Below are 25,440 nucleotides of genomic sequence, written 5' to 3'. Positions count from 1 at the left end.
ATAAAATGAAACACCCTTCAGGTAGTTCTGATGCAGGCTGAAGTCAGGACCACAGCTTTACCGCACTTATTTCTGCAAACCTCGCCCCTGACTCGGCCCTGCCCCCGAAGCCACGCCCAGTTCTATTGGGCCCGTCCTGCTAAGCTCCCCCTCTCCCCTTGGCCTGAACAGCAGTCATGCCCCCCCCCCACACACACACACACACCTTGCTCCCCTAGTTTCCCCTTGAAGCCCCCCCTCTCAGCTAAACCCTGTCCCTAGCTCTAGATCCCTCTCACTCTGCCGACAGCCTAAGCACCACTCCAGCTCATGTCTCCTAAGCCCCACCCAGTTCTCACCTGCCTGCCCAGTGAGCCTACTTGCTCAGTCCCCACCCCTCCGGGCCACACCCCTTACCTACCTAAGCCCTAGCAGGTGTCAGTTCTAACCACTGCTATCAACTCAGTTTTTCCTTCCAAACGTGGTCAGGGAAGAGAGATGGGGCAAAGTGGTGGCTGCCGAGTTTCCAGGAATCGGCTGGACTGGGGGTGGGTGGCCTGGAGCCCCGCCTGCACAGAAGGCTCAATGTTTTACTGAGTGGATATTTAGGGGGTGCGTTGGGGTCTGCTGGCGGTGGGAGAGGGGACGAAGGCTGCGGCCAAGCCCCTTCTTTATCACCAAGTTAAAGGCGCGTGACACGGAGCGCTCCCAAACCCCATGCACTCCCCTGGGCGGCGCAGGGGCAGAGGGCATTTGAAGAGGAGCAGCAGCCCTGGCCAGTGTGGCTCAGTTGGCTGAGTGTCGCTCCCTGCACCCAGAGGTCGCTGGTTCAATTTCCGGTCAGGTCACCTGCCTGGGTGTGGGGCTTGATCCCAGCAGGGGGCGTGAAGGAGGCAGCGGATCCTGTTTCTCCCCTCTCCCTTCCTCTAACAGGAACAGAGAAGTGGGGAAGGCCGGGCCTCGCACCATCACTGAACACACAGGGGAGCCTGGAGGCAGTGATTTATTTCTGTGGCCCCTGCGTCCAAGGGCCTGCAAGTCCGGGAGAAGGCGGCAGAAGGCGGCAGCGCCCACCGGAAGTTGAGGTCCTCGCCCGCAACCCCCGCCCGCCCGCAACAAGAATCCCAGCAGACAGGAGGGTGGCTGGGCTCCACTGCCCAGGCGCAGCACCGGCTGGACCCCCAGCTCTAACCCTGGCCGGGGGTGCGGGTCAGGCCAGCTCCTTTCCCTCCGGCCCCTCCTCCTCTTCCTCGGCCCCTTCGGTGGCCAGGAGGCCCTCGTGGTCCCACGGTAGCTCAGGCCCTGGTTCGGGGGGGCACGCGGGGGCCCCCATGGTCTCGGGGTGCTTGCGTTTGGCATGGCGCCGGAGCGAGTTGGCCTCTGTGAAGCGCATGCGGCAGATGGGGCACTGGTAGGGGCGCTCCCCGGAGTGCACGCGGTGGTGGTGCGCCAGCTCGCCGGCCTCGCGGAAGCGGCGCGGGCAGAGCTGGCAGCGGAAGGGCCGCAGGCCGGTGTGGATGTTGCAGTGCCGCCGCAGGTGGCTGGACCGCTTGAAGGTCTTGCCGCAGTCCTTGCACTCGTGTGGCTTCAGCTCCGAGTGCGAGATGCTGTGGCGCTCCAGGTCCGAGAGGTAGGGGAAGGCCCGCAGGCACACGGGGCAGAAGTGCGGGGTCTTCCTGGGGCCCGGGCCCTCGGGGCCGTCGGCCACGGCCCCTTCCGAGACGGTATAGGGCACACCCTGGTCATCGATCAGCAGGAGGCCGCTGCCATCGCGGCCGCCGCCCGCCGGGGCTGTCACCCCGGGCGCCAGCGGGGGCTCCTGCCCTGACTTGGGGGGGCGGCCCCGCTTGCGAGGGGGGCAGGCCTTGAGCCTCTGACTGGAGGAGGTGGCCCCTCCCGGACGCTCACCCGGGCGGCCCCGGGGGACAGAAGGTAAGGCCAGAGGTTTCTCTTCCTCCCCGGGCAAAGGCGAAGGCAACGGGTCTGGGCTGGGGGTGTCCATTCAGCAGTGGAGGACCTGGGCCTGGGTACTGGAGCCGGGCTACGGGGAGAAAGGGGCAGCCGTCAGTGCAGGGTAGGCCTGGAGCGCCCCGTTCCCTGAGACCTCGCCCATCCCTCTGTCTGGTTCTCGCGACCTGGGCATGGCTGACATTCACCGGGATGCACAACGGTCGCCACGCTGGGGAGGAGAAGGACAGGGTAATCCTGTGCCAGCGGGTAAACAGGCACTGCCCCGAGCCCCATACCTGTGCCCCAGGCCTCCCTAACCCCTGCCACGGGTCACGAAGTTCAAGATCAATTTGAGCCAAAATAAAGAAAAATCTTCAAGGGAGGAGAGAGTCCAACTGAGGGCACAGGCCAGGACTGTGATCCTCAAAGCAGAGCGCCCCGCAAACGCCAGGGCTACAGAGGCCTCGGGGATGTTTTTGTGCGAGCTCTTGACCGGAGACGCGGGAGGGCCAGGGCAGGACCGGAAGGAAGGCCGTGCTCCCAGGTGATGGCTGACCTCGAGCAGCGGGTGAGGAAATACACTGGAGTCTAGTCTCCGGAGGCTGACGTTCTGGGTCGGATTCCCGAGTCTGTCACTCTGCGTGGCTCTGGGCCTCAGTGAGGCCTTCTGCAAAAGAGGACGGAGTCCCACCGCCTCCCGGGGGCATGCCATGGGGACGAGTCACAGCAACGGCTCAGGACACCGAGCACCGGGAGACATTAGCCCTCTGAGAAGGTCACCATCACCCTCGCTTGGCAAATGGGGAAACCCGGGCACGGGAGAGCCACGTCAGCTGCTCAAGCTCCCTCTGCTAGGAAGTGGCCGGGCCAAGGATTCGGACACAATGGCCCAGCCCGGGAGTGAGAAGAAAGGGACTCGGGGCCGAGGGGACATCATGGGGTCCGTGGTCCTGGGAAGTGGTTACACCAGGGCAGTCCGCTGACACACAGTAAGGACACAATAGGCTACGGCCGCCAGCAGCAGCAGCAGCAGCAGCAGAGCTGGGGTGTCCCGAAGAGGAGGGCGGGGGGAGCACAGGTGCAGTTAGGAGCAGGGGCTGCAGGTGTCACCTCGACCCCTGGGAACAGGCGCACAGATGGCGGGGCAACCGCTTCTCCAGAATCACACGGTGCGCTCAGGTGAGGGGGGCTGACTGGAGGTCAACCACTGCCTTTGGGGTGGGGTGGTGTCCCGACCCTCGCCCACCGCCAGCCCCGAGCGCGCGGGGAGGGGGGAGGCGGGCGAGCCCTGCGGGGCCGGCCAATGAGCGGCGCCGGGACGCGGACGGCGAGGCCGCCAGGAAGGGGGTCTGCGCGCGCGCGCCCGGCTGGCTCCACCGGGCGCGCGAGGTCGGCGAGCGCACGCCGCCCCGAGCGCGGGAGCAGGTGTGGGGGGCGCGCTCCCGGCGCGCGCGGCCCCCTCCTCCCCTCCCTCCGCTCCCCGCCCCCCGCCCGGACCCCTCCTCTCGGGTACCTCATTTGCATGCCGCCCGGGGCTCGCGAGTGTGCGCGCGCGGGGGGCGACCAGGCCGACGCGTGGGAAGGGGCGGGGGCGAGGGGGCCCGTCCCCGGACGGCGCGCGCGCGCGCGGCGGCCCCGCCCCACGGAGCGGCCCCGCCCACTCCCCCCACCCGGTCGGACCCGCGGCCGCTGGGAACAAAGGGTCGCTCACGTCCGCGCCTGCCCTCCCCGCGCCCTCGCTGGCCCCGAGCGGGAAGTAACCCGCGCACACATGACAGCCAGGTAGAGACGCCTTCCCTCCCACACCGTGCCCAGGCGGGGGCCCCGTGAAACACGGGGACCGAAAGGATGAGGAGCGGGAAAATGGCTGCTCCTTCCCGTAACTAACATGGCGCCTGGTCAGCTTCAAAGCCGCCCGGAGGGCTGAGGGCTAGAGGGGACCGCTCTCGCCTCCTCCCTCTCCTCCGCGGCCGGCGGACTGGGAAGCCTGGTTTCCCCTGATGCACCCCTGACATGTTGCCAGGCGGGGCCTGGGGCTGCAAACACGGGCTCAGACCGGCCCTCGTCTGCGCGGTCACCGCCGGCGGCGACACGGCGCAGGGAGCCGCACGCCCAGCGCGTTGCCCTTAGTCTGAATGGCGCAGGGTCACCCCGAATCCCGCCCCTCCTCCTGCCCTCACCCAAGATGGCGCCTACCTGGCTTCTCTAACTGCTGGCGCCGGGAAAGGGACGGGAAAGAGGGAGAGGGGCGGGCGGCTGGGAGGGGGAGGCCGGGAAGGCGGGAGTGCGGGGGAGAAGGGAGCCGAGGCGGAAGTCGAGGGGCCCCCCGGGTGGAAGTGACGCTGCCCCCGCTGCCCAAAATGTCGGCGCCCAGAGGGAGGTGTAAGTAATTAAAGAGGAAAGCCGACGGACTTTCCCGGCCTCCCGGGGCCGCCCCAGGGCTCCCGAACCCCCGCGCCGTACCTGCGAGGTGCACTCACCCGGCCGTGGGTCCCCCCGGACTTGCCCCCGCCCCGGGCGCCCCGGGCCCGCACCTTTTGGGGGCGGGGGGGAGGGGCACAAAGACCAGTTCTGTGGGCCTGGGTCTTGGAGGGGACTGGGGAGGGGGGCCGGCCCCGCAGGCGACTGGGTGGGGAGGGGCGGGGCTTGATGGCGGTGGGGGCGGAGCAATGACCGGGAGGTGTCCTGTGGGCGGGGCTTATAGCGCGACTGGGCGGGGCTTGGTGGAGGGAGCTGGGTTGTGGGTGGGAGGGGCTCCTGTAAAGGGGTGGGTCTTATAAAGGGGCGTGGTTTCGTGGGGCTGGTTGGAGGGTCCTAATGGGACTGAGTGGGAAATGAGGATCGCTGTGGAGGTGGGTGGAGTTTGCCCCGGGGTGTGTCTTAGAGAAAGTGGGGTTTAGGAGTGCCATTTGGAGAGCCTTCGTGGAGATAGCAAGCAAAAAGAGTTTCAGTTGGTTTTATCCGAGGTCCCAGGACTATTCTTCAAAGAAGAGTGGGAGGAGCTCACAGGGAGTGGGCGGGGCTTGTCAAGGAATGGAAGAGGATCCTGGAACAGTGGGAGGGACTATGAGGGAGTGGGCGGTGCTTGAGCACTGGTGGGCGGGGCTTATCCACATCGGGCGGGGCTTAGAGAGGATAGGAGTGTTTGCAAAGAGGGGGTGAGACTTAAAAACACTCAGTGGGGTAGAGGCTACTTGGAATGACTAGGAAGATTGGCAGATGAGTGGGAGAAGGGTTTCTAGGGGAGTGGGCGGAGCTTAGAGAGAGTGGGCGTGGCCCAGGTGGGCGTGGCTCCCTGGGGACGGTGACTGGTCTGTGAGTCTCTAGCGCCCGCTAGGGGAGGACTAATGGGGAGGTGCCTCACTCACCCACCCTCCATGTCTCCCCTGCTCCAGAGAGCCCCCACGCGCCACTGCCCTCACGCCTCACCGCCATGGATGACGCCCCGCTGCCAGCGCCCCCTGTCCCTGCCCCGGCCCCGGCCCCGGCGCCGCCCGCTGCCGCCGCCCCCCGCGTGCCGTTTCACTGCAGCGAGTGTGGCAAGAGCTTCCGCTACCGCTCGGACCTGCGGCGCCACTTCGCGCGCCACACTGCTCTCAAGCCCCACGCGTGTCCGCGCTGCGGCAAGGGCTTCAAGCACAGCTTCAACCTGGCCAACCACCTGCGCTCGCACACGGGCGAGCGGCCTTACCGCTGCTCCGCCTGCCCCAAGGGCTTCCGGGACTCCACCGGCCTGTTGCACCACCAGGTGAGTCCTGCGGGCTGGCCCGGCTGCCTCCCTCCCGGGGCTGGACCTGGCCTTGGAGCCCCAGCCCCACTCTGGGCACCAGAGAAAACTCCTCTTTCTCCCTCCCTTCTGGTCAGAGCGCCCTGGGGTTTCTCTTTCAGTCCCCACCTGCTTATGGATTGGAGGCAAACATTCATGGTACATTTGCCCCACCTATAGCTTCCTCTTCTCATCCATCCGCTGGCCATCCTCCCCACCCCCACCCCCACCCCCACCTCCACCCGCTCCCGCACACCAGCACCTGCAATCTTGTATTTATGGTTCCCTTGCCATTTTTTGTGTGTTTGTTTTTAAATATGTTTTTATCGATTTCAGAGAGGAAGGGAGAAGGAGAGAGATAGAAACATCGATGATGAGAGAGAATCATCGATTGGCTGCCTCCTGCACGCCCCCCACTGGGGATCGAGCCTGCAACCCCAGGCATGTGCCCTGGACCGGAATCGAACCCGGGACCCTTTAGTCCCCAGGCTGACGATCTAGCCACCGAGCCACACCAGCTAGGGCTCCCTTGCCGTTTAAAAAAACAGATTTACCACGTATGTACTTAGCTCTTTCATTCGGCGATCATCTATTGAGAGCCTTCCCTGCGCCCAGCACTGGGGTCCCCTAAGGGAAATCAACAAAGTCGGAGCGTTTGGAGAACTTAGATCCCATTGGGGGTAGACCATCGACAAGAAAGCGAACGCACAGGCCAGCACGTCCTGAAAGGGGAGGAGTGTTGGGGAGGAGAGTAATGTGCAGGAGTGAAGAGGGGAGAGTGGTGGCCCGCCAGGCCAGGTGCGCCCGGGCAGGGCACGGTGATGTTGGAGCTGAGACCTGAGTGTTAGCAGGCACCCACGTGGGAACAGCATTCCAGGCAGAGGGAACAGCATTCCAGGCAGAGGGAACAGCAAATGCAGAAGTCGAGATGGGGATGGAGAGCTTGGTGTGGACAAGAAAGGGATGGGAGACCTTGTGGTTGGGGGGAGCCAGCCTGGGTCAGAGCAGAGGAGGTGCGGGGGAGGGCAGGCAGCGGGGGAGGCGTGTACACCTCGCTGTTGGGAGGAGTGGGGTTTGATTCTGAGGGCTAGACACTCACACTGCAAGGTTAAGGAAAACCAGACGCATCACTGGCCTTTCACTGTGTCCCCTCCTGTCCCATGCTATCTGCCTTGGCTTCAGACTTCATTCTGGCTGCGATCCCAACTTTCTTTTTTTTATATATAATATATTTCTTTATTGATTTCAGGGAGGAAGGAGGAAGGAGCGAGAGATAGAAACATCTATGATGAGAGAGAATCATTGATGGGCTGCCTCCTACACGCCCCCTACTGGGGATCAAGCCCACAACCCAGGCATGTGCCCTTGGCCGGAATTGAACCTGGGACCCTTCAATCCGCAGGCTCTATCCACTGAGCCAAGCCGGCTAAGGCGATCCCAACTTTCTCAGTGGTCTTACTACCTCCTGTCTCCCCATCACGCCCAGCCCCTGTGACCTGGAACCTCCTCTTCACCCCCAACCCCCCATTAAAATCCCTGACCCTTAACTTGATGTGACATTCACAGCCATCTGAGGTCTCACCCCTGCCCACTTGTCGGTTATAATTCAGCTGAGCATTTCACGAGCACCTACAGTACGCAGGCTCCTTGGGGGGATGAGAGAGACAACACGGAAACAGCCCAGCCCTCCGTGGCCTCCCAAGTCAGGAGTCCAGTCACCGAACAGCCAGGTCGATAAACGTCAGCTCGCAGCTGAGACGAGAGCACAGAGGGTTCCCGTGGTCTGAGGCTAATCCAAGAGCCCTGAAGTGGTCGGGGTCAGGGATGGGGCCAGGGGTGGTTTCTCTGGGGTAGCACTCCCACTTCCTTAGGCCCCATGCTCCTGGCAGACACGATTAATCCAGCACCGCACTCTTACCCAGCCTGGGAGTCCTCCCCATGGCTCTCCAGGCAGACCCGACCAATCCATAGGGCTCTAGACTCGAAACCTGCGTCTGTTATTCCAGGACTCCTAAGTAAACCACAAGGGCCCCAGCCGGTGTGGCTCAATGGATAGAGCGTCGGCCGGTGGACCAAAGGGTCCCGGGTTCGACTCCGGTCAAGGGCACGGACCTTGGTTGCAGGCACCTCCCAGGCCCGGGCCCTGGTTGGGGCTCCTGCAGGAGGCAGCCAATGGATGTGTTTCTCTCACATCGATGTCTCTCTCTGTCTTTCCCTCTCTCTTCCACTCTCCCTAAACATCAATGGAAAAATATTCTCAGGTGAGGATTAACAACAACAAAACAACCTCAAGGGCCATGTCAGTAGAGCCCTGTGTGAGGCATGGTCTCACGCAGCCACCTAGCCACATTCCCAGTGCTCCGAGCCGCACATGGCTGGCGGCCACCACGTCGGACAGCACAGATCGAGAGCGTTCCCATCACTGCAGCCGTCTTACTGGACGGTTCTGCTCTAAAAAGCCCTAAAGCAAGCGTGTCACACTCACAGGCTGCCATGGCCAGATAAACAAGGTTTAAGCTTATGTGGCCGCAAAAAAACAAAAGCTTCCATTTTCATAGAAATGTAGGTTTATGTGGACAGCGACGTGCTGAGTGCAAAGGGCTGAAATAAATGAGTCATCGTTAACAAAATAATAGAACATTTTAATAAAAATGAATTTTTTCTTGAACATGAACTCACCAGACACTGAATAACGGCACCAATTCATAAGCGTCATGCAAATAAACCTATTTTTCTTGTTCTCCAAAAACGAAGTATTTCCTGTTGCGCACACCCAACAAGTCAGTCCAAGACTAAGGACGTGGCCATCGGCTGCTAGAACATTCACTGCTGGTGTTAGTGGAGAGAGATGGTGCACCTGTGCGTAAGGGACATGAATGCCACACGATAGTCATCAGTCATTAGCGAGCATTGTAGTTCGTTATTAATAACTAGAGGCCCGGTGCACGAAATTTGTGCCCTCGGAGGGGGTTGTCCCTCAGCCTGGCCTGCACCCTCTCGCAATCTGGGAGCCCTCAGGGGATGTCCGACTGATGGTTTAGGCCTGCTCCTGGGCCTAAGCTGGCAGTTGGACATCCTTAGCCCTACTGCGGAGGTGGGAGAGGCTCCCGCCACCACCGCTGTGCTCATCAGCTGTGAGCCCAGCTTCTGGCTGAGCAGCGCTCTCCCTGTGGGAGCACACTGAGCACCAGGGGGCAGCTCCTGTGTTGAGTGTCTGCCCCCCTGGTGGTCAGTGCATGTCATAGCGACCAGTTGTTCCGCTGTTTGGTCGATTTGCATATTAGCCTTTTATTTTATAGGATGATGTATAACAGGATATTGTAAAAATTAAGTTGTGAAATTTAAAAAAAAATATTTCCCCATTGATTTCAGAGAGGAAGGGAGAGGGAGAGAGAGAAACATCAATGATGAGAGAGAACCATTAATCGGCTGCCTCCTGCACGCCCCCTACTGGGGATCGAGCCCACAACCCGGGCATGTGCCCTTGGCCAGAATCAAACCTGGGACCCTTCAGTCCACAGGCCAACGCTCTACCCACTGACCCAAACTGGTTAGGGCCAAAATTTCTATTGAAATGTGTCTGACATGCCTTTATATTGGCTGGGCCACAAAAACATTGGCTGTGGGCTGCATGCGGCCCACAGGCCGTGAGTTTGACATGCTTGTCCTAGAGCATTTACAGGAAAAGAGCCACCTCTTACCCCCGGAGGCTAGGAAGCCCCCCTCTCCCCCAATCCACTGGTTTAGGGGATAGAAGTAGTTCGTGGGAAGTTGGTTCAGAGGCCGTCGCTTGTGCACGTTTTCAGCGTGGAAGGCGGAGCTGGGATTTGAACCCAGACCCGGCAGTGCTCAGCTTCCCGGTGGGTGCCTAGCCTCTCCCAGGATGGGAGGGCTCGGAGGAACTGAGTAAGAGGCGGGGCCTTGGGAAGGGGCGTTCCCCAGCCTCAGGGAGCAGCACGGGCAGAGGTCCGGGGGCTTGTCCACCCGAGAAACATTCAAACCTGTAGAGAAGGTTTCTGAGTTTGTTTAAGCCAACTGTCGGCCATTACCGGGAAGCAAAATCTCCGCGGGCTGAGAGGATGCTCCAGAGAGCGGCAGTTTCACATCTTGTTTATACGTTACAATCACAAGAGAAGGCAGGCCCTAGCCGGTTTGGCTCAGTGGATAGAGCATCCGCCTTCGGACTCAAGGGTCCCAGGTTCGATTCCGGGTCAAGGGCATGTACCTTGGTTTCGGGCACATCCCCAGTGGGGAGTGTGCAGGAGGCAGCTGATTGATGCTTCTCTCTCATCATCGATGTTTCTATCTCTCTCTCTCTCCCTCTCCCTTCCTCTCTGTAAAAAATCAATAAAATATTTTTTAAAAAGAGAGCGAGAAGGCAGTAGTGGGGTACATGAAATCCATTGGTGATAGATGAGGGAGGCGGGAGAAAGCAAGGGGGCGGAGACAGACCTCTGGGATTGGGTAAAAAGTAAAATGATAGACACATGGTTCGTTTACACAGGTGGGTACAGGTAGTTCACAGTCGGTGGTACCCTGAGGGGTCCGGAAAAGGGGGGAGTTACCCTGACCTTCCGAAGGCGGAGGTTATCCTAGATCCGGGTTCGGCAAACCGCGGCTCTTTGGCCCCTTGAGTGTGGCTCTTCCACAACATACCACGGCCTGGGCGAGTCTATGTTGAAGAAGTGGCGTTAAAAGAAGTTGAAGTTTAAAAAAATTGGCTCTCCAAAGAAATTTCAATCCTTGTACTGTTGATATTTGGCTCTGTTGACTAATGAGTTTGCCGACCACTGTATGCAAAAGACAATGGACAGGCTTGTAAAGGTAAAGACTGGCTTTTGTCAGGGAAAAGTCTAGCCTATAGCTTAGGGCAGGACTACCCACCATAAGGGCTTTTAATGAAGAGGTTTTCACTGCAGACCGCCCTCCCTTTGTGGCTGCTTTCATCTCAGTGCGTGCGGCCACCACGCAGGCCTTTCCCGGGCGGGCGGCCTTGTCTGGTTAGCATGCGGCCCTTTTTCACCCACAGGCTGGAGGGACAGAGGCGAGGGAAGCCCGGCCATGGCCTCGGGGACGCGGTGGGAGGCAGGGGCCACCTCCCTCCGGGCCCAGGGTCTGCCCCGCCGGCCAGACCCTCGGCCCTGACCCTGCGCCCCTCCGCCCGGCAGGTCGTCCACACCGGAGAGAAGCCCTACTGCTGCCTGGTCTGCGAGCTCCGCTTCTCCTCGCGCTCCAGCCTGGGCCGCCACCTCAAGCGCCAGCACCGCGGGGTGCTCCCGCCCCCGCTGCAGCCGGGCGCCGGCCTGCCCGCCCTGAGCGCGCCCTGCTCCGCCTGCTGCAACGTGGGGCCCTGCTCCGTGTGCGGGGGGGCGGGGGCCGGCGGCGGCGAGGCCCCCGAGGGGGCGGGCCCGGGCGGCTGGGGGCTGGCGGAGGCGGCGGCGGCCGCGGCGGCCTCGCTGCCCCCGTTCGCGTGCGGCGCGTGCGCGCGGCGCTTCGACCACGGCCGGGAGCTGGCGGCCCACTGGGCCGCGCACACCGACGTGAAGCCCTTCAAGTGCCCGCGCTGCGAGCGCGACTTCAACGCCCCGGCGCTGCTGGAGCGGCACAAGCTGACGCACGACCTGCCGGGCCCGGGCGCGCCCCCCGCGCAGGCCTGGGCCGCGGGGGCCTGTGCGGGGCCCGAGACCGCTGGCGCGGGCGGCGCCGCGGAGGAGGCCCGGCCGGCCTGGGACGGCGGGCTGCTCCTGGGCCGCGCGGGGGGGGCGGCGGCGTGCCCGGGCTGGGGGGACTGCTCCCCGGGGGCGGCGGCGAGGCCCCCCCGCCGGCGGCCGCGGCGGAGCCCTCGGAGGACACCCTGTACCAGTGCGACTGCGGGACCTTCTTCGCCTCGGCCGCGGCGCTGGCCGGCCACCTGGAGGCGCACTCGGGGCCGGCCACCTACGGCTGCGGCCACTGCGGGGCGCTGTACGCGGCGCTGGCGGCCCTGGAGGAGCACCGACGGGCCAGCCACGGCGAGGGCGGCGGCGCGGAGGCGGCGGCCTCCGAGGGGGAGCCCGCGGCCGGGGAGCCGGCGGCCAGCGCGGGCCGCAGCAAGAAGATCTTCGGCTGCTCCGAGTGCGAGAAGCTCTTCCGCTCCCCGCGGGACCTGGAGCGCCACGTGCTGGTGCACACGGGCGAGAAGCCGTTCCCGTGCCTCGAGTGCGGCAAGTTCTTCCGCCACGAGTGCTACCTCAAGCGCCACCGGCTGCTGCACGGCGCCGAGCGGCCCTTCCCCTGCCACGTCTGCGGCAAGGGCTTCATCACGCTCAGCAACCTCTCCCGCCACCTCAAGCTGCACCGCGGCATGGACTGACCGCGCCCCGCCCGCCGGGCCGGACTCGGGGTCCCCCGGGGGCCGCCCAAACCCAGGCGGGGGCCCTGAGAGGAGGGCGCCCCGGCTGGAGAGATGGAGCCACCAGAACCCCATATAGGCCCCGAGCTGGGGGCTCTTTGGGGACTCCTGAGCTTGGGGCCTCCCTGGCATCCGAGCTGGGCACCCCCAAATCAACCGGTCCCTCCGCTGGGGAGACCGAGAAATGGGCCTCCACAATACTGGTCACCTCGAGGGCCCGAATAAGAGACGGGCACCCCTCCCCAAGGGAAGCCTGCCCCCTCCCTGAGAGCCATCATTCCCAACGACCTGGTCTGGAGAGTGTGGGGGGACCATGCCCCCTCCAAATGCACCCCCCACAATCCCTGGTGCCCCTAGGTGACGGACAGAGCCAGGATCTGCCATTCCCCGTGCTGAAGGAGGACCAGGGTAGAGCCCCCTGCCCTCAACCCACTCCCCAGCCAGGCCGCCCCCCCCCCCCTCCTGCGGGATGGGCCAACCCCAGGGGTCTCCCCTGGCCCCGAACACTAGCCTAGGCCGCTGGGCACCCCCCGCCCGGTAGGATGGACTGGCCCGGATGCGCAGCCTCCTGTCCACTGGAATGGGCTGGGCCTGCTGTGGCCCGCGCCGCCCCCTCTTCACAGTGAGCCCCGCAGGCACGGCCCTCCTCTTCTGCGTCATTCCCAACCCGCGAGCTCACCCGAGTGGGAGCTGGGGAACACTGGGGTCTCCGCCCACTCTGTTCTAGCCCCTGTTGGTCTTCCCATCTCCGTCGGTTTGTCTGTCTCCGTGTTCCCCCCAACCCCAAGGGAAAGGGGGGGCTGGCCAGGGGGTTCTCCCCATGAGCCTCGACCTCACCCCCTCGTCCCAGTCCCCGGTGTCTCCGAGACCCCAATAAACCTCATCCTGTCCGTGTCAACGCCGCTTCGTTGTCTGAACCTGGGCTCCAGGGCGTGGGGGTTCCTCCCTCCTGACTAGACCAGGCCCCCTCAGAGCGAAGGGATTGGGAGTCCTTGAGATGGTGCTTGATTCTATCAACTACATGGAACCCTACCCCTTAAACACAATGTGTCTCCACAGATGGACACCCCCCCCCCCGCTTTAAAATATATTTTTATTGATTTCAGAGAGGGAGAGAGAGAGAGAAACATCAATGATGAGAGAGAATCATTGATCGGCTGCCTCCTGCATGATCGGGGGTTGAGCCTGCAACCCAGGCATGTGCCCTTGACTGGAATCGAACCCGGGACCTTTCAGTAGGCTGCAGGCTGACGCTCTCTCCACTGAGCCAAACCGGCTAGGGCCAGACAGGCCCTTTGAAGCCATCAGTCCCATAGGGCATGACCCCTGAAACCCAAACCGTCACCTTAGGGGTGCGTTCCAGGCCCCCAACCCTTACACTCTACTTCCTGGGCCACCCCGTTAGCTCTCAGAGGCTACCTCCACCTCAGGTGAGGACCCACCACTCGGAACGGGCGGCCCTTGGGACTGCCTCCTGGGGGTGAGGGTGCTACATTCCTGTCCCGGGCGCCCACTGCGTGCCAGGCTCTGACCTCTCCGGGGACCCAACAGTGAACTAAACAACCCGTGGGGTTGATGGTCTAGTGCAGTGGTCGGCAGACTGCGGCTCTTTGGCCCCTTGAGTGTGGCTCTTCCACAAAATACCACGGCCTGGGCGAGTCTATGTTGAAGAAGTGGCGTTAGAAGAAGTTTAAGTTTAAAAAATGTGGCTCTCAAAAGAAATTTCAGTCGTTGTACTGTTGGTATTTGGCTCTGTTGACTCATGAGTTTGCTGACCACTGGGCTAGTGCGCGGCGGGTGTAGGAAAGAGCAGGAAAGGAGGAAGGCAAGTTCAGAGGGCTGTGAGCGCTCTGAGGGTGGCCTGGGCGGGCTTCCCACAGAGGTGGCATTTGAGCTGAGGCCGGAAGGTGAGGAGGGAGCGGCCAGGAGGATGCTGGTTGGGCCCAGGAGGGGCCTGAGTCCAGAGGAGGGAGGGGGGAGACAAGGTGAGGAGGTAACCGGGGTCCAGTCATTCAGAGGCTGGTGGGCAAAGGTGGGCATATGACTGTTCTTCCTGGACGATGGTGAGCAAGATGCTAAGTGACCACTCCTGCACTTTTTTAAAAAATATATTTTTATTGATTTCAGAGAGGAAGAGAGGGAGAGATAGAAACATCAATGATGAGAATCATTAATCAGCTGCCTCCTGCACGCCCCCTACTGGGGATCGAGCTCACCACCAGGGCATGTGTCCTGACCTGGAATCGAACCAGCGACCTGGCAATGTATGGGACCAAGCTCAACCCAATGAAGCCAGGCCCATGGTGGAGTCTTGGTCCTGGAGTCCCAGCCTCCAGAACTGTGAGCCATACATGTCTGTTGTTTACAAGCCACCTGGTCCGTGGATTTTGTTGCAGCTGCCCACACAGACCAAGACATCCATCAACAACGCTAGCTAGCCCGGCTGACTTGGCTCAGTGGCTGAGTGTTGAGCTATGAACCAGGAGGTCACGGTCGATTCCCGCTCAGGGCACATGCCCGGGGTTGCGGGCTCGGTCCCCAGCGTGGGGCGTGCAGGAGGCAGCCAGCAGCAGCCGGTCAATGATTTTTCTCTCAACGCTGATGTTTCTGTCTCTCTTTCCCTCTCCCTCTCTGAAATAAATAAAAGTATATTTAACAAAACAAAAAACCACCTGCCTTGGAGAAAGAAGACCAGCCCCCTGAGATGCAGGCTTGGCACAAGGACCAGACCCGCCCTCTCCAGGCTGGCTCCCTGGGCCAGGAGAGTGAGCCCCTGGAAAAGAGCCAGGGTTGTCATGGAGACGGCCTCGGGCTATGGAGTCAAGAACAGGGACCTCAGGAGGCGGAGGCCTCCACCCACCACACCTCCACCTGAATCCTTCCCCCGAGGGCGGGACCCTTCATTGGCAGGCACAGCAAGCCCCGCCCCCAGGAGTTCATAGTCCAATGGGAGGGCAGCTCCGCAATGAGTGGGTTGGCCATAAATACAAGATTGAAAACAAAGGCAGAGTATACGAGAGGGCGACAGGGAGGCTATTTTATTTACTTGTTTTTTAAGTGTTGTTTGTTTTTAAATACATTTTGATTGATTTCAGAGAGGAAAGAAGAGAGAGAAACAGCACTGATGAGAGAGAATCACGGATTGGCTGCCTCCCACTCGCCCCCCACTGGGATCAAGGCTGCAACACAAGCATGTGCCCGGACCAGAAATCGAACTTTGACCTCCAGGTTCGTAAGTCGATGCTCAACCACTGAGCCACACCAGCCGGGCAAGGGAGTAAGGGAAGATGGGAAGGGCACTCCAGGCAGATGGAATGGCCCGTGCGAAGGCCCTGCGGCCAGAAAGAACAAAGAGGGCGGTGTGGCTGGAGCAGAAAGAGGCAGAGGGAGAGAGGCAGCTGCGAGGGAGGCCCCAGGAGCCAGGCGGGTAGAGCCTTTTGGGCAGAGAGGAAAGGAGAGGAAGACGAGTGGACGCCCCCCTCCCCGTGTCCAGGCAAGAGTGAGGAGGTGAGATCTCTGGGCGCCTCTGAATGCACGGGGAACAAGGGAGCCAATGAGGAGGCAGTTTCAGTGGGACTGGCACCCGTCTCAGCCAATCAGCGCCAGGTCCCGCCCCCCTGCCCGGGAGCCTGGTTCCCAGCCCAGGCCAGCCCCGCCCAGGCCCCTCGCTCACCTGGACTCGCGCCCCGCCTCCTCCCTGCTCCCTCCCCGGTCTCCCCAGCATCCGGCCGGGCCGCCCCGTGGGTCCCACAGGAATTCCTCCAGCGCATTAATGGCTCATGTGACTCCCCAGCTTTAAACCTTTTCAATAGCTTCTCAGTGCGCCAGGAATGCGCCCCGCAGTCAGCCTGGACCAGGAGGCCCGCACAGCCGCAGCTCTGGCCTCTCGGCCGCTCTGGCCGCCTTTGCCGCCCCAACCCCAGGGCCCTGGGATCCCCCAGCACACACACACACACACACACACACACACACACACACACACACACACACACACACCATGCCTGGCATTCCCTTTCCCCGCCACCTCCACTCCTGAATTCGTTTCCCAACATAGGTAAGCCTTTAAAAACTGGATGACAGAGCTAGCCGGTGTGGCTCAGTGGATAGAGCGTTGGCCTGTGGACCAAAGGGTCCCAGGTTCAATTCCAGCCAAGGGCACATTCCTGGGTTGCAGGCTTGATCCCCCCAGTGGGGAGCATGCAGGAGGCAGCCAATCAATGATTCTCTCTCATCATTGATGTTTCTATCTCTCTATCCCTCTCCCTGCCTCCCTAAAATCAATAAAAATATTTTTAAAAAAATAAATGGAAAAATATCCTCGGGTGAGGATTAACAATAAAACAAAATAAAATAAATAGGATGACAAAATAACAGCCCTACCTGGTTTGGCTCAGTGGATAGAGCGTCGGCCTGTGGACTGAAGGGTCCCAGGTTCGATTCCTGTCAAGGGCATGTACCTTGGTTGCGGTCACATCCCCAGTAGGGGGTGTACAGGAGGCAGCTGGTCAATATTTCTCTCTCATCGATGTTTCTATCTCTCTATCCCCTCCTTTCCTCTCTGTACAAAATCAATAAAATATATATTTTTTAAAATAAAACTGCCTTCAAACAAAAACGTAAGGACGGAAACCACAACAGCGCTATTCACAATGGCCAAAAGGTAGAAACAACCCAATGCCCACCAACCAATGAACAGATAGCTCGTAGCTCGCCCCAATGGAATAGTATTGGAATAGTAATGGAATAGTAATGGAATAGTATTGGAATAGTAATGGAATAGTATTGGAATAGTAATGGAATAGGAATAGTAATGGAATAGTAATGGAATAGTAATGGAATAGTATTGGAATAGTAATGGAATAGTATTGGAATAATAGTAATGGAATAGTATTGGAATAGTAATGGAATAGTAATGGAATAGTAATGGAATAGTATTGGAATAGTAATGGAATAGTATCGGAATAGTAATGGAATAATATTCAGCCCAAAAAAGAGGGATGAGCCCTAGCCACTTTGGCTCAGTGGATAGAGAGTCGGCCTGTGGACTGAGGGGTCCCAGGTTCGATTCCCGCCAAGGGCACATGCCTGTGTTGTGGGCTCGATCCCCAGTAGGGGGCGTGCAGGAGGCAGCTGATCCATGGTTCTCTCTCATCATTGATGTTTCTATCTCTCTCTCCTCTTCCTTCCTCTCTGAAATCAATAAAAATATTTTTTAAAACATATTTTAAAAATAAATAAATAATATATTTAAAAAAATTTTTAAAGAAAGAACCTCATTGTTCTGGGGGCTCAACGCTTAAGGACTGTTCTCCAGCGCCCCCCCCCCCATTCATTTCCCATCTGGGGGATCAAACCTACACAGTAGCCACATGCCAGGGGAGGAAGGGCAGGGAGGGTTTGGACTACAGGCGAGCGATATGCGGGGGAGGAAAGGTCACGCTGGGGGCAAGGTTCTTGTTTTGCCCGTTGCTAGGTACCCAGGGCTTCTGCCTTGCTGACCTTCAGTACCTGGCCCATGGCCCATGCACCACAACCAAGGTGCATGCCCTTGACCGGAATGGAACCTGGGACCCTTGAGTCCACAGGCCGACGCTCTAATCCACTGAGCCAAACCGGCTAGGGCTTAAAATATGTTTTTATTGATTTCAGAGAGGAAGGGGGAGGGAGAGAGAGACAGAAACATCCACGATGAGAGAGAATCATGGATCAATCATGGATCGGCTGCCTCCTGCATACCCCCCACTGGGGAATTGAGCCCACAACCCGGGCCTGTGCCCTTGACCGGGAATTGAACCCGTGACCTCCTGGTTCACAGGTCGACGCTCAACCACTGGGCCAGGACAAAAGTGACATTCTGACCTGCATCCAGTACGGCTAGGCCTTCGTGTGTTTCAGCTCCCGGCACAGAGAAACAGCAAAACCCGGCAGCGACGCCATGGCTGCCTCAGGACCAGCTGCGTTCACTAATGACCCCCAGCCCTGGGGCCTAATCAATAGAGACCCACCCTGATAGGACACAGCTGGGAGCTGAGGAGCCTTCCGCTGGGAGCACGGCTCTCTCTAGGAAACAAGCCTGTCCCTTTCCCCATCGCCTCCCCCTTGGCGAACTGCCCTCCCCCCCCCCCGTTCCTTCCTCTCTGAAATCAATAGAAATATAAAAATTGAAAATAGTATTATTGAGCAGGTGCTTTTTAAAAATATATTTTTTATTGATTTTTTACAGAGAGGAAGGGAGAGGGATAGAGAGTTAGAAACATCGATGAGAGAGAAACATCGATCAGCTGCCTCCTGCACACCCCCCACTGGGGATGTGCCCGCAACCAAGGCACATGCCCTTGACCGGAATCGAACCTGGGACCCTTCAGTCCACAGGCCGACGCTCTACCCACTGAGCCAAACCGGTTTTGGCGAGCAGTTGCTTTTAAATATCATGCTCCTAGCCCCTACCACCTCCCCCTTTAAAAATATTTTAATTGATTTTTTTTTAAAAGAAACATTGATGTGAGAGTGAAACACAGATTGGCTGCCTCCTGCACGCCCCCTACTGGGGATCCAGCCCCCAACCCAAATGCAGACTGACTGAGGCTGGCTGGCTGGGAACCCTGGGTTACCGCGCCTCCCCTCACTGTCCCGCTCTCTGCGCTGGGAGGGTCACGTGACCAGTTGGTACGGCCTGAAGGAACAGGGGGCTTGCATCGCTGAGGCACTGGCAGAACCAGCGGCCCCTCCCTCTCCTCTTATTTCTCCACCCACCATGGCCTCCCCCGGACTTGGAGCAGGGAGCCCCTTCCACGTGGTCTCGAGCTCAGAGAGTACAGAAGGGGGAGCGCAGGGAGCGCTGGTCCTGGGAGTCAGACAAGGTCGCTACTTCCCTCTCCTCCTCCAGGCCCTCCAACACAGCCCGAGACCAGCACGGACCGGACAGGCTGCGGGGGGCACCTCCTGTTCTCCCCTCTTCGCACCACCACGCAGAGCCTCGCCACGTGTGTACACAGCGCGCGTCCTCATCCTTTATTTTAAAAAAATATATATTTTATTGATTTTTTTACAGAGAGGAAGGGAGAGGGATAGAGAGTTAGAAACATCGATCAGCTGCCTCCTGCACACCCCCCACTGGGGATGTGCCCACAACCAAGGTGCATGCCCTTGACCGGGATCGAACCTGGGAACCTTGAGTCCGCAGGCCGACGCTCTATCCACTGAGCCACACCGGTTAGGGCCTCATCCTTTCTGAATGGACACATAGCATTCCACCGGGTGGACCGATCACGATGTGGTACCCACATCCCCACGCAGGGGCGTTTAGCTTGTTTCTGGCCTTCTGCGGGGATGCACAAAACTGCACGGGTGAAAAGCTGGCACGGAGAGTGGTTTGCGTGTTTCCGAGTGCGTCCATCCCACAGACAGGCTCGTGGGGCTGCTCGCTAGTGAAGGCTGTTCCACATCACACTCCCCCAAGCCGGGCACCAACAAGGCCCTGCTTCCCACGCTCTTTTTATTTTAATATATATCTACGCTGAGTGGCCAGATGATTATGATCTCTGAACGCATAATAATCTGGCCACTCCGTGTATATCCTATAGAATAAAAGGCTAATATGCAAATTGTCCCCTCAACCAGGAGTTCGACCAGCAGGCAGGCTGGCCAACCACCCATGTCCCCTCCCCATGGCCAGGCTGGCTGGACCCCACCTATGCACGAATTCATGCACTGCGACTCAAATATATATATATATACCGAGTGGCCAGATTATTATGATCTCTAAACACATAATAATCTGGCCACTCAGTTGATTTCAGAGAAGGGAGGGGGAGAGAGCGAGAGAAACAATCAATGATGAGAATCATCGATTGGCCGCCTGCTGCACACCCCCAGTGGGGGATTAAGCCCGCAACCTGGGCATGTGCCCTTGGTTGGAATCGAACCCGGGACCCCTCAGTCTGCAGGCTGATGCTCTATCCACTGAGCCACACCAGCTAGGGCCTGTTTCCCACGCTCTTGCCAGCGATCGTGCTGAGCATGTAATCCAGGCGTCCAGCGGGGGGTACGGTGGCTTTTCTGCTCAACGTAAGGGACCTACATGTGGCCCTGCTGGGGCGTTCCCATCAGCTCCTCCTCCCTATTCCTAACCCTCGGCGTTTCCCCTGCAGGTTTCAGCTGAAAGGTGGCTGCCTCCAGGAAGCCCTCAGGGATCACTCTCGGGGAGGGTGACCGGCTGTGTGTCTGCCTCCTCCACCAGACCGTGAGCTCCCTGCAGACAGGGCCCCAGGGCCCCTGTCGCTCCAGCACCAAGGACAGATCCAGCCCACAGTAGGTGCTCAGTCCATACTGGTGGCTTCCGGTCCAGGGAATACATGTAGCAAAATAAATGCAGAGCCGGCCTAGAGTAGTTGGCCAGCTAACACGGGTTACTTAGGACTGAGTGGACCTGCCCGGCTTATCACCAGGGGGAAACTGAGGCTTGCAGAAGAGAAGCACTTGCTGGGGAGGCTGGAGTCGGGTTCTAGTCCGGCGTGTCCCTACTTCCCCTGGAGCCTGTCACTCCTTCATTCATCTCCTCCCCGGCCACCCCCGCCCCCAGCACAGAGCCTGGCAGAGACCAGACCCGATAAATGTGTGTTTGTTGAAGGAATGAATGAATATGTGTTTGGAGGGGAGCGGAACTGCACCCAGCCTCCCAGGCTCCCGGGCCCTCGGAGCGCTCCTCCCTCTGGGAGGCCAGAGGCCAGGCCCCCGAGTCCCCCTCCACCCCACCTCCTCGCCCCCGGGGTCCCCTCCTCCTCCTGCTTCCGGCTCCCCAGCCAGTCTTTCCTCTCCCAGGCTGGGAGGAAAGGCGGGTTTCCGGGGGGAAGGCTTAGGCGGTGACACCGAGCCCAGCCTCCTCCACCCGCCCCCCTCCACGCTACGCTCGGGCCCTCCCTCCCCGCCACCACCGTCCACTCGGCCGGCCGCGGGGAAGGAAGAAAGGCGCCGAGGAGGCCGAGGTAAGCGCGGGGCGCCCAGCGATCGGGCCCAGGGCGGGCTCCGGGCTCAGGGGTCTGCACGGCCGCCCCCGGGGCCCGGATTCTGCAGATCATGCCTGCGGGGACGGCAGGCTGGGCCCAGCCAGAAGATCGCCCCCCACCGGGGGGGAGTTAGGGACCCCCGGCAGCCTCCCTCGGGGTGCAGGGGCCTGGCCCTCGGCTTCCTCCCCCTGGAGAACCCGGGCAGCTGGGCCCCAGCCCCTGCCTCTCCCCCGTTGGAGGAGCCCAGCCCCCTCCCTCCCCGCCCAGCCCCTGGGGCCCAGGACCCCGAGCCCTGCACGTCTGGGGGCGGGGGGGGGGGGGGGCGCTGGATGCTGCATTCCAGGCGTCTCCGGAGCCCAGGTCCCAGCCCCAGCCCCACCTCCCAGGCCCAGGAGTCAGGCCCCCAACACCCTCCCTCCGGGCTCAGACCCAAGCGCTCCCCTCCTCCCGCCGCTCCCAGCCCAGCACCTGGGCACACACACCCCGTTTCCGGGGCCTCCCGGCTCTGCCTCCCACCCCCGCCCCCCAGCCCCTCCCATGGCGGGGCCCCTGGGGAGGCAGCAGCCGCTGACTTTGTATCCTTCTGTCTCCAATTCTGTCTGTGTGTCTGTCTCCATGTCTCCCCTCCCCGCCCCCCACCCCCCCCCCCCATGGTTCTGACCTGTTTGCACGTCTCTATCTGTCTAAACCTCTTTGTTTTCTCTTCATCTCTGTCCCTGTGGGGTGTCCTGCTCTGGGGGGTGGGGGGGGTGCCCCCATCCTGTCCTCCTGCTTCCCCTGCTCTGTCTCTCCATCTCGACTTCCCTGTCTGTCTGGCTCACACCTCTGTTGCTCTCTCCTCCTCCCTCCGGCTAAATACCTGACCCTCTTCACTTCCATCACTGCCTCTACTTCTCTCTCACGTCCCCCTCCCCCCTCCCCCCTGCACCCCCCCGCCCCCACCTCTCCATCTCTCTCCTTCCTCCCACAGGCATGGATCCGCAGCCCCCTCCACCCGCCCAGGGCAGCCCGCCTCACCGTGGCCGGGGTCGGGGCCGGGGCCGTGGCCGGGGCCGGGGACGAGGCCGAGGCCGGGGCCGGGGGGCCGCTGGAGCCCCCCGGGCGCCCCTGCCCTGCCCCACCTGCGGCCGCCTCTTCCGCTTCCCCTACTACCTCTCGCGCCACTGGCTGAGCCACTCGGGCCTCCGGCCCCACGCCTGCCCGCTGTGCCCCAAGGCCTTCCGCCGGCCCGCGCACCTGGCCCGCCACCTGCGCGGCCACGGCCCGCAGCCGCCCCTGCGCTGCGCCGCCTGCCCCCGCACCTTCCCGGAGCCCGCGCAGCTGCGGCGCCACCTGGCCCAGGAGCACGCGGGCGGCGAGGTGGAGCTGGCCGTCGAGAGGGCGGCCAAGGAGCCGGCCGGGGCCGCCTGCACCCCGCAGGACGACGAGGCCGCCGACGCCGCCGCCGCCGAGCAGCCCGGCCCCGCCGCCGCGGGCGCCCCGGAGCAGGAGGAGGAGGAGGCCGCGTGGCCGGACGCGTGGGCCGCAGGGGAGCCGGCCGCGCCCGTGGCCCCCGCGAGCGCCGAGCGCCCGGAGTCGGAGGCGGAGGAGACGGAGGCCGGGGCGGCCGAGCTGCGGGCCGAGCTGGCGCTGGCGGCCGGGCGGCAGGAGGAGAAGCAGGTGCTGCTCCAGGCCGACTGGACGCTGCTGTGCCTGCGCTGCCGCGAGGCCTTCGCCACCAAGGGCGAGCTGAAGGCGCACCCGTGCCTGCGCCCCGAGGGCGAGCAGGAGGGCGAGGGCGGGCCGCCGCCGCGCCCCAAGCGCCACCAGTGCCCCATCTGCCTCAAGGCCTTCGCCCGGCCCTGGTCGCTGTCCCGCCACCGGCTGGTCCACTCCACCGACCGCCCCTTCGTGTGCCCGGACTGCGGCCTGGCCTTCCGCCTCGCCTCCTACCTCCGCCAGCACCGCCGCGTGCACGGCGCGCTCAGCCTGCTGGCCCCGCTGCCCTCGGCGGCCAGGAAGGACGACAGGGCCGCGGGCGGACGGAACTCGGGGAAGGGGCCCGAGGGCGGCGAGGGAGCCGGCCCGGAGGGGGGGGAAGGCGGGCAGAACGGGGGTGACACGGCCCCGGCCCGGCCGCCCGCGGGGGAACCCCGCTTCTGGTGCCCCGAGTGCGGCAAGGGGTTCCGGCGCCGCGCGCACCTGCGGCAGCACGGGGTCACCCACTCGGGGGCGCGCCCCTTCCAGTGCGTGCGCTGCCAGCGCGAGTTCAAGCGCCTGGCCGACCTGGCGCGCCACGCGCAGGTGCACGCGGGGGGCCCGGCCCCGCACCCCTGCCCGCACTGCCCGCGCCGCTTCTCGCGCGCCTACAGCCTCCTGCGCCACCAGCGCTGCCACCGCGCCGAGCTGGAGAGGGCGGCCGCGCTGCAGGCGCTGCAGGCCCAGGCCCCGCCGTCGCCCCCGCCGCCCGCGCCCGCCGGGCCCGGCGAGGAAGGGCTGCCCCTGCCCGTCGCACACATCAAGGAGGAGCCGCCCTCGCCGGGGAGCCCGCCCCGGTCGCCGCCGGCCCCCCCTGTCTTCCTCAGCGCCTCCTGCTTCGACAGCCAAGACCACTCCGCCTTCGAGATGGAGGAGGACGAGACTGACAGCAAGGCGCACCTGCGCGGCTTGGGCGGCCTGGCCTCCTGACCCTCGCCGCGCCCTCGCCCTCCGGCTGGCCCCCCGTTTGCAATATGGAGGAGAGAAGTTGAAGGAGGGGGTCCCTCCTCCACCCGCCCACCGCCCCTCCCAGCCCTGACACTAAGGGGGGGCCGCGCGCGCCCCTCCCTCGCCCTCCCCCGCCCCCAGGTCCCCTTTGCCGGTTGGGAACTGCTCGCCCAGCTCGCGTCGGAGGCGGGGCCCCTTGGAAAAGGAGGGGCAGGACACTGGCCAGAAGGATGGAGACCGGGGGACCCCCGCCCGCCGCGCCGTTTGTACACACTGGACACCGTCACCTCTTTGGAACTGCCAGGCCTTGGGGGTCCCCAGAGAGCAAAGGTCCGCCCCTGTCCCTCTGTCTGTCTGTGAATAAATGTGAGTTCCTGAAGGAGAGTGAGGCTGTCTGTGGGGGGGGGGGGGGCGCGTGGGGGGAGGGGCTGGGGGAGCCAGGGTCCGGCCCACAGTCTGTGGACGTGGCTTTCCCGCGGGAAGGATGCAGAGTTTGGCCAAAGGAGACGCGGGAGTGGGTGAAGACGGCTACCATCGCCCGGAGGCAGCTGCGGGGAGCCCCCCGCCCCCCTGGAATCCGGCATGTGCTCTCCTTCAGCAAACCCGGCCCAGTGCTGAGCTCGGAGGATGCCCAGACGAAGCCACCACCCTCTCAGAGGAGCTGGAATTGTGTTTTTTAAAAATATTTTTAAAATATCTTTTTATTGATTGAGAGAGAGAGAGAAACATCAGTTGGCTGCCTCCCACATGCACCCTGCCTGGGGATCGAGCTGGAGGCCTGGGCATGCGCCCTGACCAGAAATTGAACTGGCACCCTTTCAGCCAACCGACACACCGGCCGGGGCTGGAATTCTAATTTTAAAAAACTTATTGATTGAGAGAGAGAGAGACATCCCCTTATTCCACGTACTGATGCATTCATTGATTGACTTGTCTGTGCCCTGACCGGGGATCGAACCTGCAACCTGGGTGTATCAGGATGATGCTCTAGCCCTGGCTGGTGTGGCTCAGTGGATAGAGCGTTGGCCTGTGGACTGAAGGGTCCCAGGTTCGATTCCGGTCAAGGGCACATGCTCGGGTTGTGGGCTTGATCCTCAGTAGAGGGTATGCAGGAGGCAGCCGATCAATGGCTCTCTCTCATCATTGATGTTTCTATCTCTCTCTCCCTCTCCCTTCCTCTCTGAAATCAATAAAAATATATTTTTTTTTTTTAAAAAAGAGAGATGATGCTCTAACCACCTGAGTTACCCGGCCAGGGTGGAGCCGGAAGCCGAGATCTCTGTCCGGGACGGTGTAGCCACGAGCCGCAGGTGGCTGTCTCCATTCCAATGCCGGGTAACAAGTTTAAAATAAAACGGAGTAAGATGGAAAGGTCCCCAGCCGCATTATTGCGAGCGCCAGTAGCCCCCGTGGCCGGGGCCACGCTGTTGGACAGCCCGGATTCAGAACGTTCCGTCATCCAGGACAAGGCGGCTGAGATGGCCACCGATGGGCCGTCCAGCCTCAGGTGCGGACCGGGGCTCCCAGGACCCTGCAGGGCTGGGCGCGGACAAACGGGGCGGGGCTTGCTGAGGTCAGTTTCTGACCTGAATGTGGGGGGGCGGGCAGCCTGGGTGAAGGCCGTGAGGGGGCGGGCTCTGTATGTTAGAGAAAGAAAGCAATTG

General features: G+C 61.7%; 3 protein-coding genes across 7 annotated transcripts; 2 read left to right on the top strand and 1 right to left on the bottom strand.

The window, feature by feature from the left end:
* Positions 1-966: 966 nt before the first annotated feature.
* ZNF524 (zinc finger protein 524) lies at positions 967-4,513 on the bottom strand. 5 transcript variants are annotated; one of them, XM_008161145.3, is made up of 2 exons: positions 4,393-4,513; positions 967-2,020 (listed from the first exon to the last, which is right to left on the bottom strand). In XM_008161145.3, the coding sequence occupies exon 2, from the start codon at positions 1,979-1,981 to the stop codon at positions 1,190-1,192; it is 792 nt and encodes a 263-aa protein (XP_008159367.1). In that variant the 5' UTR covers positions 1,982-2,020; positions 4,393-4,513; the 3' UTR covers positions 967-1,189. The 5 variants fall into 5 exon arrangements, with proteins under 5 accessions (XP_008159367.1, XP_027994214.1, XP_054566788.1 ...); XM_028138413.2 differs by having other exon boundaries at positions 4,410-4,513; XM_054710813.1 differs by lacking the exon at positions 4,393-4,513 and adding an exon at positions 4,126-4,164.
* Positions 4,233-12,984, top strand: LOC114229504 (flt3-interacting zinc finger protein 1). The gene is given in 4 exon segments (XM_054710809.1): positions 4,233-4,311; positions 5,325-5,677; positions 10,864-11,454; positions 11,457-12,984. Coding segments are annotated over 3 exon segments (1,497 nt in total). The 5' UTR covers positions 4,233-4,311; positions 5,325-5,362; the 3' UTR covers positions 12,048-12,984.
* Positions 12,985-21,009: 8,025 nt separating this feature from the next.
* Positions 21,010-24,141, top strand: ZNF579 (zinc finger protein 579). The gene is made up of 2 exons (XM_054710612.1): positions 21,010-21,070; positions 22,062-24,141. The coding sequence occupies exon 2, from the start codon at positions 22,064-22,066 to the stop codon at positions 23,756-23,758; it is 1,695 nt and encodes a 564-aa protein (XP_054566587.1). The 5' UTR covers positions 21,010-21,070; positions 22,062-22,063; the 3' UTR covers positions 23,759-24,141.
* Positions 24,142-25,440: the final 1,299 nt, after the last annotated feature.

Source organism: Eptesicus fuscus, chromosome 21 (assembly GCF_027574615.1).
Source record: "Eptesicus fuscus isolate TK198812 chromosome 21, DD_ASM_mEF_20220401, whole genome shotgun sequence".
Lineage (NCBI taxonomy): Eukaryota > Metazoa > Chordata > Mammalia > Chiroptera > Vespertilionidae > Eptesicus > Eptesicus fuscus.
The sequence above is the reverse complement of the archived record's forward strand: the minus strand, read 5'-3'. Positions and strand labels throughout refer to the sequence as shown.

Coding starts and splice junctions, on each gene's coding strand:
- ZNF524 (XM_008161145.3), bottom strand. CDS start 1,981: ATGGACACCCCCAGCCCAGACCCGTTGCCTTCGCCTTTGCCCGGGGAG.
- ZNF579 (XM_054710612.1), top strand. CDS start 22,064: ATGGATCCGCAGCCCCCTCCACCCGCCCAGGGCAGCCCGCCTCACCGT.